This window comes from Bombus vosnesenskii, unplaced genomic scaffold (genome assembly GCF_011952255.1).
Source record: "Bombus vosnesenskii isolate JDL3184/JDL3185 unplaced genomic scaffold, Bvos_JDL3184-5_v1.1 scf7180000013286, whole genome shotgun sequence".
Taxonomy (NCBI): Eukaryota; Metazoa; Arthropoda; class Insecta; order Hymenoptera; family Apidae; genus Bombus; species Bombus vosnesenskii.
The window spans coordinates 946,476-958,731 of NW_022882939.1; the positions used below are offsets into that span (position 1 = coordinate 946,476).

At 32.7% G+C, this 12,256-nt stretch overlaps 1 protein-coding gene across 1 annotated transcript; it reads right to left on the minus strand.

The window, feature by feature from the left end:
- Positions 1-12,149, minus strand: LOC117232334 (centrosomal protein of 290 kDa-like). The gene is made up of 24 exons (XM_033491667.1): positions 12,101-12,149; positions 11,267-11,588; positions 10,974-11,058; positions 10,819-10,865; positions 10,657-10,743; positions 10,458-10,593; positions 10,240-10,376; positions 9,625-9,863; positions 9,409-9,541; positions 9,141-9,331; positions 8,932-9,073; positions 8,588-8,828; positions 8,176-8,341; positions 6,388-7,734; positions 5,668-5,965; positions 4,096-5,312; positions 3,152-3,350; positions 2,847-3,061; positions 2,033-2,180; positions 1,552-1,944; positions 1,314-1,480; positions 661-859; positions 317-574; positions 1-201 (listed from the first exon to the last, which is right to left on the minus strand). The coding sequence occupies exons 2-24, from the start codon at positions 11,444-11,446 to the stop codon at positions 127-129; spliced, it is 6,300 nt and encodes a 2,099-aa protein (XP_033347558.1). The 5' UTR covers positions 11,447-11,588; positions 12,101-12,149; the 3' UTR covers positions 1-126.
- Between the last annotated feature and the right edge of the window lie 107 nt (positions 12,150-12,256).

Below are 12,256 nucleotides of genomic sequence, written 5' to 3' on the forward strand. Positions count from 1 at the left end.
ACGTTCTGTCACAAACAAAAGAAACAGGACGGTATTTGACGATTTTTAATATTTTAACTGCTGTCCGCACGATCTTCGATAAACAAAACGAATTATTACAAGTACGATTTACTCACCAGACGTTGCTTACTCCGGAATAGGAGGAATTACATGGCACTCTGGTATTGTAGACAATGTCTGTTTTGATTCTAGTTGTTGTACCTGAAAATTATTCGTAAGTTTCTTCATATTGTATTGTTTTCTTTCTTTGTATTTATTTTCTTTTCATCTCGAATTAATTTTTCTTTTCTCTTATGCGTATAAAATGTATATTTACACGTTGTCGAAGAGATTTCTCGTTCATGGCTGCTCTCGATAATAAATGTTTCACTTTATCTAGGAGTTCAGACTTGTGGTACAATTGCTCCCTCAATGTCTTTATCTCCCCGTTATCCTCCTCCTTTTGCACCTTTTCGAACGCAGCTACCCTTCGCTCGGCCAATTGCAAATCTGTTTCTAACGCCACGATTCGCTTCTGCGCTTCCTCGTAATTATTTTTCAACGCTGTTTCGCTTTTGCTATTTAACAATTTGCCCTACACGCGAAAACGATAAATCGTTAGTGATGAAATTAGACGTAAACATAGGATAAAGATATGAAATTAAAGAATTGTTCCCCTGCCTGATGTATATGATTCGTCTTTGAGCCAAGCCTGAGACGTCTGTTTTCTACTTGGAGCTTCTCGATGATTCTTTTCAACGTAAAGATCGTCTTTTCCATCTTCAAGATGGATTGTTTAGTACCGTGGTCTTGTAAATCTTTGTCCGACGATCTTGGAGTCGAATCGGACGATTTTTCTACTTTCAGTAGTTCTATGTATCTATATATGAATGATAAGTTGTAGAATAAAGCAGCTATTTTAATATCGTTGCTTCACTTATAATTATCCCTTAAAAATAGAATTTTTATTTAATTTCATCTTGAAATATATGAATAATGAAGCTTAAACTGTACAACAAAATATTATTTGTTTTAATCATCGTAAACGACAGCGCTTCGACTAAAAAATGCCGCAGTGTCTAATAGAAAATCTAATAATTTATCATCGTTCCCTAACTTGTTGTTGATCCATTGAAAATACATTTTTTGTAGAATATAAAATAGACAATATTATATCTTAAATATTGGAATGTGCAAAGCAGTGAAATTGTTGAAAAAAAAATAATACGATAAATATTCCAATTAATTAAAAATGTCAGATCCAGATTCATAAACCTTAACTTGCAATACATTTATAATAAAATATTTAATTAAAAACGCATTACTAAACCTACTTTTCTAAGTGTTCAACCTTCTCCCTCAACCTAGGCGTGTCCGCGTTCGCCTTTTCCAATTCGAGTCGAAGCTCAAAGTTCTCGGCTTCCAACGCTAAGTTCATTTTCTCCAAAATATCTTTAGTCATTTCCAATTTCTCTAACTGACTAACAACATAGCTGTTACCCTACAAAACATCGATAAACATAAAGAAACAACTCAACAACGAATCAGAAGACTGCAAACAAAGAAACAGACCTGAGAAATTGTCTCTAAAGCAGCAATACGTGCTTTTTGCTCTTCGATTTTGTGCAAAAGCTTCTCATTATCTTCGTTCTCCAACCTGTCGGACAATTCTTTGACACGTTCGCGTAAAGTTTCGCACTCTTTCTGAAGATCTCCCATTATATTTTGTCGAACAGTTATTGGTCGAGCTGATAGATTTCCAGCTGCTGTGTGACCTTCTGATTTCAATTTGTTTTTTAAATACCATTTTTCCCTTTCCATACACGAAACCACCGATCGAAGTTTCTCGTAATTCGTGAGTAATTTCGAGTGTTCCTCCGTTTTTTCTTTGAGCTTCTCTTTCAACTTTTCGGCAGTTTGTTGCCACTTCTTCTGCTTTTCCCACAACGATAGCTCTTCCGCTGTCTACGCGATATATTTTGAAATTTTTGTACATATTACTAATGTGGTACATTTATACCAGTTAGATGTAAAATTGTTGAAGTAAGTGTACCTTGGCTTTCTTCGCTTCCTGAGCTAAATATTCTCTGTCTAACTGCACTCGAGCTTTCTCGAGTTCTTCTTCCAAGGACTTTACTTTACGTTCAAGCAGAATTTCGCGCTGCGAGGTTTTCTTTTCTTGTGCCTTTACGGCCATATATCTATGACGAAGGTAATTAGAGAGGGTAATTCAAGGACGATTATGGTTAAAGGGTTCCTCCTGTCTCTTGTATTTTCGTTCGAATATAGAAATAAAAAAAGAAAAAAAAAAGAAAACAAATCGTATCAAAATTAAAACAAATAAATTTTGTGTTACGCAGAGGATTCTATTTTCATTAATAATTGGTAGATTGGTCCAAAAATTCATTTATTAGTAGACTGCAAATTTTTATGTATTCATGGAAAATTTAAATGCCCAAGGATTCACAGAATGCACATATTGTGCATTTAATATTCAAACCTATCAGTTCAAAGTTTCAGTATCCGCATAAATTTCCAGATAAAAATACCCAAAGAATAGAGATTTGAAGGGACTTTATAAAAAAATATCACGATGGACCTACTCCTTCAGATCTACTCGCAAAAATATGAATTTGCATAAACGACTGCAGTCTATTTATTAATTTTTTGAGCGCAACCTATTGGCTTTCAAAGACGAACATTTTATCTAAATTTTATTTTAAAAAGGTCCTATATGACTTCTATCTATGACCCATATGTTCTAATAAAAATCATGAAAAATATTTCTGTATCCATTGGGAATCGAATTTACTATATTAATACATTATACGTTCTGTTTTCTCACTTTTCGCCTATCACAAAAATACCTGCGACTAAGTTGTTGCTTCAAATCAGAAATTTCGTTCTTATACATTTTCTCCTTTTCCAACAACGACTGCAGTTGTTTCCTCACTGTATCCGTATGATCCTGTTGCTGTAAATTATCGTGACTCTGTGTAATTTCGTGTATCTTCAACTCTGACTCGCCATGAGTTATCGCTTGCCGTGATCGAGTAGCAGATCCCATTAATTCAACTTCGTTCTTCGTCGAGGAAAAAAGAAAGTAATCAAATATACGTAATAAAATAATATTTAATATAAATTTCCAAAGACCGTGAAGAATCTATGGTACCTGCAGCTCCTGACACGCAAAACTAAGCTGATTTATCTTATCATCTTTCTCTTGCATCTCTTTCATCAAAGACATATTTCCTTTCGTGACCATCATACGATTTTCACATAATTGTTTCCGTAACGTGTCCGCTTCTGATTGCCATTTTGCCAATTCTCCGAGATAGCTCTCTAACTCGCTTTTATGCTGTTCTTCTAGTCTAATAAAAAGCGATAGTTCAACATCTGATTGTCTTTTTCAGCTAACGACATATTAAATAGAAACGATAGATATAGTGTGGTCGTAAATTAAAGCTTCGACTTTGGTTATAGTCTTTGAATTTCTATGTTTCATTCTCATTCTCGTTTTGACGAGCAAAGGACGTTGTCAATGTTCCAAGAGAAACTTCAGTACAAAATTGAATATTAACAATAATTTTTTATGTATCTTCCACAAAAGTAAGAAGCTCTGTAAAGATAGAAAGATACGATTGGATCAAGAATGGCCGAAACAATGCATAAACACACACAAACCAGGTACATCCGTACAATTTTAGCTATCCTAATTTTTAGTTATCAGTACAAATGCTGTTGAATTTTACATGTTTTTGTGGATCTAATCTCACTACCGCAAACTTTCCAACGAATCTGAATTCTTTTTTTACTAAAAACGACTATAGTCGCTAAACTTTGGATTTTTATGCATTCGTGGGTAAATTAAAAATGCACAAATTCACCTAATGCATATAACATATAAAAATATATAAAATGTTCAAAATTGAGTTACTCGTCATAATTCTTAGATAGGTTTCATCTTTGCAAAAATTCGCAGTCCAGTAATCTCCCAGAAACAGGGATTTCAATCAAATTCTAATTGGTTTCTCGGCTAATAGTGGAATCAAAACGCGTAGACTTTTAACTGCTAATTTTCCGACCTCACTATATCCTTTCTACCTACAACGATACCTTTCCCTCGTACGATCCACATGATTCAGCCTTTCCTCGGCCAACCGATGCCAACGATCGCTCAGTTCCTTAGTTATAGACAAATCTGCCTCCAAAGTAGAAACCTTCTCTTTCAACCTAGCAACCTCTTCCGTCTGCATAACGATATTTCTTATATCATCAATTTTCGACTCAGCTTCTTGTACTTTTTCAATCAATTTCTCTGGCTCGTCTCTCCTATCATCTTGCCTCTGTTGAATTCTTTGAGTATCGCTTTGCATAGATAGAATACGACTCTGCAAACTTCTGATTTCTTCTTGTAGTCGAGCTGCAGCCTTACTGTGCTCGTCTCTGTCTTCTTTCAACAGGTTTTGATATCTGCCTATGGTCTCCTCCTTTTGACTGACAAGCTTTTGCAAGCTGTTTATCGTCGACTTCAAAGCAAGCTTCTCACTACAGTCAGTGGTAGGGCGTTGTACACGAAGCGAAAGCTTGTATTCTTCAATTATTCTCTCTTTTTGCGCCAGTGCTAGGTCTTTGCTTTTTATTATCTCGTTCAACGAGTCCACCTTCGCCTGACACTCTGCTATCTGTAATTCGTACTTGATTAAAGCGGAGGAACGTTCGGAGCTGAGCTTCAGAGCTTGATCCAATTGTTCTCGAAGTAACGACATTTCCTGATCACCTTTTCTTTCTATCGCATCTTTCTCTGCTTTTCCTCCGTGTTCTACGTCTACTTTTTCTCCTATCATTTCCTTCGTCGTTTTTATCGTTTCTTTATATCGTGTATCTTCTTTAGAATGAATCGCTTCTTCCTTTTTTTCTTTGACTTCCATTTCTTTCGACGTTTCTTTCGTTGGCTCTTTCGCCGTTTCTTTTGCTTTCTCCTTAAATTTTCCATCTTCTGGATCACTTTCTTTGGAAAAAGTGGTCTGAACTTCAATATCGTTCGTTTGTTTCTTGTCCAAGCAACAAGTGTAGGGATCTGTTTGCATTTCTCTTGGTTTCGTCTCTACGATTGCTTGAATCGACGCATGCTTGTTTTCTGGTAACTTTGCGCTCGTTGGGTCATTCGTATTGGTTTTGGATCGTTGATCTTGACCTTTGCTCCATGCTTTCTGGATCTGTATCATCTCGTGCTCCATTTCGGTTATGACCGATTCGTATTCCGTGAATTTGTTGTTGGCTATTTGGATCTCGTACTCTAGTTGTGTTATCTTTCGTTTGCACTTAAAGTCCTGATCAATTGTTAATTGTTAATTTAAAGCAAACCATCTGACTTGAAATAAATCCAAAATAAAAATCAACGAAGGAAAATAATAAAGGACGAAATACGACTGAATGCAACTATTTTCAATGATTAATAAATTAAAAAGTTTGTAAATTATTATGACTCTACTTATGTTTAAATTAATTAATCGAATCAATCGAGTTTTTAGAATGGATTAAAGAAAATTTGTTTGAAATATATACAGAATAAAGTACACATCGAATACAGAAATAAGAAAATATGGAGACAGAAAAATATTAAAAAGAATACGTGGCCATTAACAGAAAAAACATTTTGCTAAACAATTTGATAAAAACACGTACGTTCAGAGTATACTGCGAATATTCTGAAAATCGTTGCATAATATCTTGGACACTGTTGCTTCCAATCTGTTGTTCTAGTATATCTTTCAAACTTTCAACGATTTGTAAGCGATTAGTTAATGTTTCCTGTTGCTGCTTAGCATTCTCATGGCACTCTTTCGCTTTTTTCATATCCGAATCGATATTCTGACGTTCGTCTTTGAGTTTCATCGATAACGAAATTACTCTATCTAAAGCGCTAATCGAAGTGGAGCCTGCGTACTGATTTTGCAGAAATCCTATCACTTCTATATACATTCTGCAAAAAAATTCTTATTAATTGAATACCTGTATATCATGAAATATAATAGAAAATAATATCTCTCTAATAAAATAAAATAATTCTCTATAATAGAAATACAAAAACAAAATCTTCTCCAGCAACAATCTTATACTTCAAAATATACTTCGTTAGAAATTCCAATTTCTAACTTACCTACATATTTAAAATTATAATTAATTCTATAATTCCAGTATTTAAGTTTAACTTCTAATCTATGTATGTATTAAAGAATTCGAAGATTTATTTTTAGTGTAATTCTAATTTACTAATTTATAATTCAAATTTTAAACAATTGTCAATTTATATATTAAAAATTCTGAAATGTTTACTTAATTTCATAATGCAAAATTCATTCATGTCGTCAGAGGAGATCGGAACTTTATGGAAAACAATTTCACCTGCAACGATTATCGCATTGTTTTCGACAATCCTGCACGTAAGTGCGCAATCCTTCGCAAGTTGTCCTCGATTTATCAAGTTCTTCCTGCAAATACGACACCTCATTCTCCAATCTAACTTTCCGCGTATTCAACTCCATCTCTAACAAATTTTTATTCGCCAACTCAAAATCCAGCCTCGAAATTGTCGCTTTGTCTTCACTAACAGCTTGCAAATTTAATATGTGATGCCTGAGATTGTCCAATTCCATCGTTTTTAACGAATTCAACGAATATTGCTGCTTAGCTTCCTCTTGAGCAATCTGCAATTGTTTCTTCAGATTTTCAATTTCTATCTGAAGAACTGCATTGTTGTCTTTTAATTCTTGCACTTTATTATCATCTACTTGTTGAGTCCTCTCAAAGTGCAAATCTTTGGATAATCTTTTATGCAGAATAATTAATTCTTCTTGCAATTCAGACTTAGCAGCGGCCACTTCTTTAAGATTTCCCTCGCATTTTGACAATTGAGTCTGTAAAATTTCATGCAGACTAGTCACGTGATCAGCTCGCTGCTTTTCTAAAAGTTCTCTAGCCTCAGCTTCTCTCAATTTTTCCGTCAAATTTAAATCCTGATCGCTTTTGCTATGAATTTCTTTTTGCAAATACTCTACAACTTGATCTTTTTCTTGAGTTATCAATTCCAATTCTTTCTTTAATATTTCCATCTCATTGTCATTTCCTAATACTAAATTATTTTCCATCATATTACGGAAACGTATGCTTAATTCTTCGTGTTTCTCTCTTAATTCATTGTAAATGGCTGAACTAACAGAGTTGAATAAGTTGCTCTGCAATATCGATAACTCGTGTTCGAGGATTTTGTTGTGTTTGGTAAAGTCAGCCAATGCTTTGTTTAAATAATTTTCATTTCTAATTGCTTCTTTTTGAGTCTGGTAAGCTTTCGTTGTTTCCTTATTCAACAATTTTTGAAGAGCAAAGTTCTTCCTGTTTGCAATTAAAACTTCGCTGGAAGCTTCTGCATATTCTTTGGTCTTAATCACGAAAGCTTTTCGAATCTCATCTTCGCCATCTTCCAATATCTTCGCACTCTGCTCGTAAACATCGAGCTTATGTTTCAACTTTTCAATTTCGTTTTTAAGCTCATCGTTTTGTTCTGTTAAGGAGGTCTTTTGTTTCTCCCATTCTTCTGTCTCGTTTTTATAGGCTTCTTGTAATCTCTTCATTTCGGTAAGATACGTAGTTATTTTTTCGCTGTCTGAGTCTTCGGTGTACACTTTATCGATATCGCCATGTACATTCAAAACCAACTTGCGCAGCATGTTATCCTTTCTTTGCAGTTCTTTTCTATAATTATTTATACTTCGTAATAGCAATTTGTTTATTTCGTTGATTCATATATTAGTGAAATATACAGCAACGATTTAGAAGAATATTTATAAATGTAGAGGATGGCCAAAAATAAAAGATTCTAAGTTTGAAGTTTGAGGGATAAAATTATTCTAAAAAATGTCTGGTGACTTTGATATGTAAATTATAGTTTAATACACATTCAATGGTCCATTAAAAAATTGTGTTATGACTGCAATAGGAGGAAAATAATACCATTTCAATTAAACACATTCGGTGATTCATTATAAAATTTCCTCATATTACAGAAATATTACAGAAATCAATCCTTATTTATATAACCAATTTAAATAATTTTATCCTTAAAACTTGAATTAAATTTCATTGAAAAACGAAGCCAGATATTTCGAATCTTCATTACAAGCATTATAAATTTACCTCAATTGTTTAACTTGGCCTCTCAATTCAGCATTGCTGCCCTGCACAACATTCAAATTCTCCTGCAACCTCATCGCAGGATGATACCAGCCTGCTAAATGTCTCACATCTAACGCCTCTAACAACCTTTCTAAAGTATTAGACTGTATCTCCACACTACTTTTTCCTACGATATTAAACGATTAATCATCTATCTAACTTATACATATAAAAAAGCAAGACTAATAAAGAATATTTTTTAACAATACAACAAACGCAATATACAAACATGATTAGTATACGTGTGTTCAATAGTTTACGTGTGTTATGAAAGATAGAAATTCGAAATAGAGAATGAAGAAGCAATTTTGTCGTGGAAAGAAGGAAAAATTTGTGCATCATTAAAGTACCATTAAAAGTAGCGAAAATTCACCGTCTTGGTTTCGGATACTGTCCAAAATTTCATGCATCCCTGTTCTAAGGGCTTCGTTCTCCTCTATAACTAACTGGACATTTTCTTGCAGCTCAGAAACATTTAATTTCGAATGCCACATAGGTGTAGATTCCGCCAGTTTGGTCGAATGGAAAAATTCGCCAGTATCATTTACAGTAGCATCCGAAACATCTAATTCTTTCGATGACTTTTTACATAATTTATATTTTAACACCCTTATCTAAAATATTAAGGTAATCCAAGGGAAAAAAAATTGTTCGATTCACAATCGAAATTATTTTAATTCAATCGACAAATATCGTCATTGAGTATTTGCTTCTTACGTCTGAATTTAATTCTAAATTTTCCTCGACGAGCAATTTATTTTGATGTAGAAGTTCCGTCAATTTCTTTTCCTGCTCTCTACGTTTTGCTAAAGCGTGTTCGATGGAAACCGATTCGTCTTCTGGTATACCTAATTTTTCTCTACAATCCATATTATTAACATATGTGCAATGAAAGCTTTCAAAAGGTGCAGTGGTCTTACAATTACCTAAGGGTTATAATTTCCATTTCCTGATACGAGTTTAACATCTCTAATTTGTTCACCACATTAATTAAATCTGTTATACGCCCACTCTTGCTCTTCAGTTCACTTTTTAGATTTTTTATTTCGTTCAATGCGTCTGTTAAAGCTTGATTCCCGTCCTCATATTTCCTCAACGTTCCTAATACTTCGCACAACTGAATAACATGAAATGTTTAAAAGACCTGAGACTAATATAAGTGTTTGTTAAATAAAATATATCTAATGAACTGACTTTGCTACTTTTTGACTCCGCATCTTCCTCCGCTTCGTTTAATTTAATTTGCAAATTAGATATCTGTTCGTTCGCATCCTGTAATTTTTTTAACAAATCCTTCTGCTCCTTCTTTTTGTCGATCTTTTTTATCCTGAAGGAAATATCAATGAAATTTTAACCACAGATCGATTATATTCAAAATCTTTATTTCCTTAAAAACGATTATGTACATACTTTTGAGCATCTGTTTTTAACTTTTCTATGAGAGTTGCACTTTCGTTGATTTCAACGGTGGCTTCAGATAATTTTGTTTTTAACTCGAGTATAATTCTATCACGATGATTTATCTGCTCGTTCAAGTGGACGATTTCGGATTTATTTTGCTCTTTGACAGAGGCCACGGATTGCACGAAAGACTGAGACAAATGTTCTCTTAATCGCAGAATTTCATCGTCTTTTTCATCTAATATTGCCTAACAAATTTTGAACGAATTAAAACGTGTGAAAAGCTTCATAATCTTACTTTAATCCTTTAATTCCCATAGGCATCAACAGATGCAATCTTCCATTTATTCAAAGTACAAGTAAACGTAAATAATTATAATATAAAAAAATGTGTTTGATTTTCATTTACTTTTTAAATTACCAACATTTTGGTAAGACAGTGAAATACAGTAAGAAAATTTATAAATTCTAATATAAGACTAAAAGAATAATATTGTAAATGAATATCAAAACAGTTTCAAAATTTTTTAATTCGTATCAATAAAAGCAGAAATTAATAAAATTAATCATATAGCATCATAAACTGAGCTATGGGAATTAAAGTTGCATTACACTACGATATACCTTCCATTCATTGATTCTAGCATCAATTTGTGTACTAAATTCATCTATTGCTTTATCTCTATCTAATTGCTGAGCTGTTACTTCCTCAACCTGTGTCACTAATGCTGCGTTTTCTCGTTCTAAGTTAAATATTTTTTCTGTAAAAAATACATTCTTGCAGTTTGATCATAAAACTGAACCTGTTTATAACAAACTAAACAACTTTTCATTTTAATAACCTTTATATTCTATAGATTTGATTTGCGCAGAACTTAGTTCTTCGGTCATTTCATTCATTTTATACGTTGCATCTTCCATTTCTTGAGTTAAAGTGGTTAACCGTCCTTTTAAAACTAAATTGTCCCTTTCAAAAGTCTATGGAATTACAAAGATGTAAACAGAACATTCTAACAATATTTTGTTCCATTTGAAACTCACCTCTAATTCTGTCATAAGAATTTTAATCTTTTTATTTTTGCCTTGCAAAGCATCGTCATAATCAGTGCTTTCAGATACATCTACGTGCTTAAAACAAAATAACATGGGCAGTTTTATAAGAGGTTTTTATATCTTTGCTATATTACTAATGAAATATCTTACTTTAGATACATCGGTGGTTTCATGTTTTGAATCGGAAGTACCCCATTCTATCATATAAAATGAAACATATTTTATAATATACTTTCATTGCAATAGAGTAATAAAGTAAACCTTGATTAAAATTATACTTCAACTAAAGAATACACACGATTTACCTTTCTTTTTACGCTTAGCAGGTTCAGGTTTTAAGGAAGAAATGGTTTGTTTTAATTCGCCGCATTCTAAAAGTAGTGACTCTACCTATTAACAAAATAAATTTCAGAATATCACACAAGAATACTAATTATTAACCTACATAAATACTATTCTATATTCGACAAGGAAAGACATGATAGAAGAATAAGAAAGAGTGCTGCATTTTATTGAATAAATATCACACAAATAACAATAGAGTTATTCTATAAAGAACAATTCGTGTTGAATAAAAATGTTAAATGATTATTTTTACTTGATTGTCTTTGTATTGCAGTATTTCTTGAGATAGTTTCATCAAAGTTCGTAGGTTATGTATATCACTAATATCGTCAACGTCGCAACTGATCACAGCAGGATAAAGATCCTCCATGTCATCGTCGGTTAGTGACGATGGATCCGCTGATAATATACGATCCCAATCAGTACGACCCATTTTTCGCGATAATTGTTTATTACCACTAAATATAACCCCACTATTTCTACGTAATCAGTATGTTTGACGTTTACCAGCGACGCCTGCCAGCTAGTTGTCATGGGAACTCGTTTTCAGCGTTTGATCCGACATCTGACGAGAACTTAGAAAACTAATACGAAGATGTAACATTATTGAAACATTTCCTATTAACGCATGAAAGCAAAAATTTTGTTTGAAATATGTACTTTATAATGTTCAAAGAATTTTATAAATACTTTTCAAACACTATTATATAAAACACAGAGGTCAATACGATGTTTTCATTACCATAAATTTGATTAAAATTACGCTATTTTTTGTTAATGTTAGTTCGTATATTCGAATTTTTATTCTATAAATTTCAATTTTTATATGGAAAATTCATATATATAAATGAATACTTTTGAAACCTCGAATTAAAAATATTGTACATGATTCAGTAATAGTATTACGTTATGTTATGACGACAATAGAAACATTATCAAAAAGTGTTTCACATAAACAAGATAATCGGCTATACTCTCATCTAATCCCACTATGAATATTGAAGGAAGTAGAATTCACATATTGTATGAAAATCATTTAAATACAGAAAAATAAGGAATACACTTTTCACAATAATTTCTTACATACCTACATCTAACTTGCGTATTCATAATACAGCTGCATATAATGCTTCTCTGTAGATACAAACGCAAGGAAAAATCTAATTTGATAATAAAGAAAAGAGAAATGTAACATGATAAGAATACTTATCTAAAACAACTTGGAAACACATTTACAGCTCGC

Bases quoted from the DNA above. Each gene is read 5' to 3' on its own strand.
- LOC117232334 (XM_033491667.1), bottom strand. From the start codon at position 11,446: ATGGGTCGTACTGATTGGGATCGTATATTATCAGCGGATCCATCGTCA. The intron at 3,062-3,151 runs GTACCATAGATT...TCCTCGACGAAG, and splicing joins TTGCGTGTCAGGAGCTGCAG to AACGAAGTTGAATTAATGGG. The intron at 1,481-1,551 runs GTCTGTTTCTTT...GATGTTTTGTAG, and splicing joins CTTTAGAGACAATTTCTCAG to GGTAACAGCTATGTTGTTAG.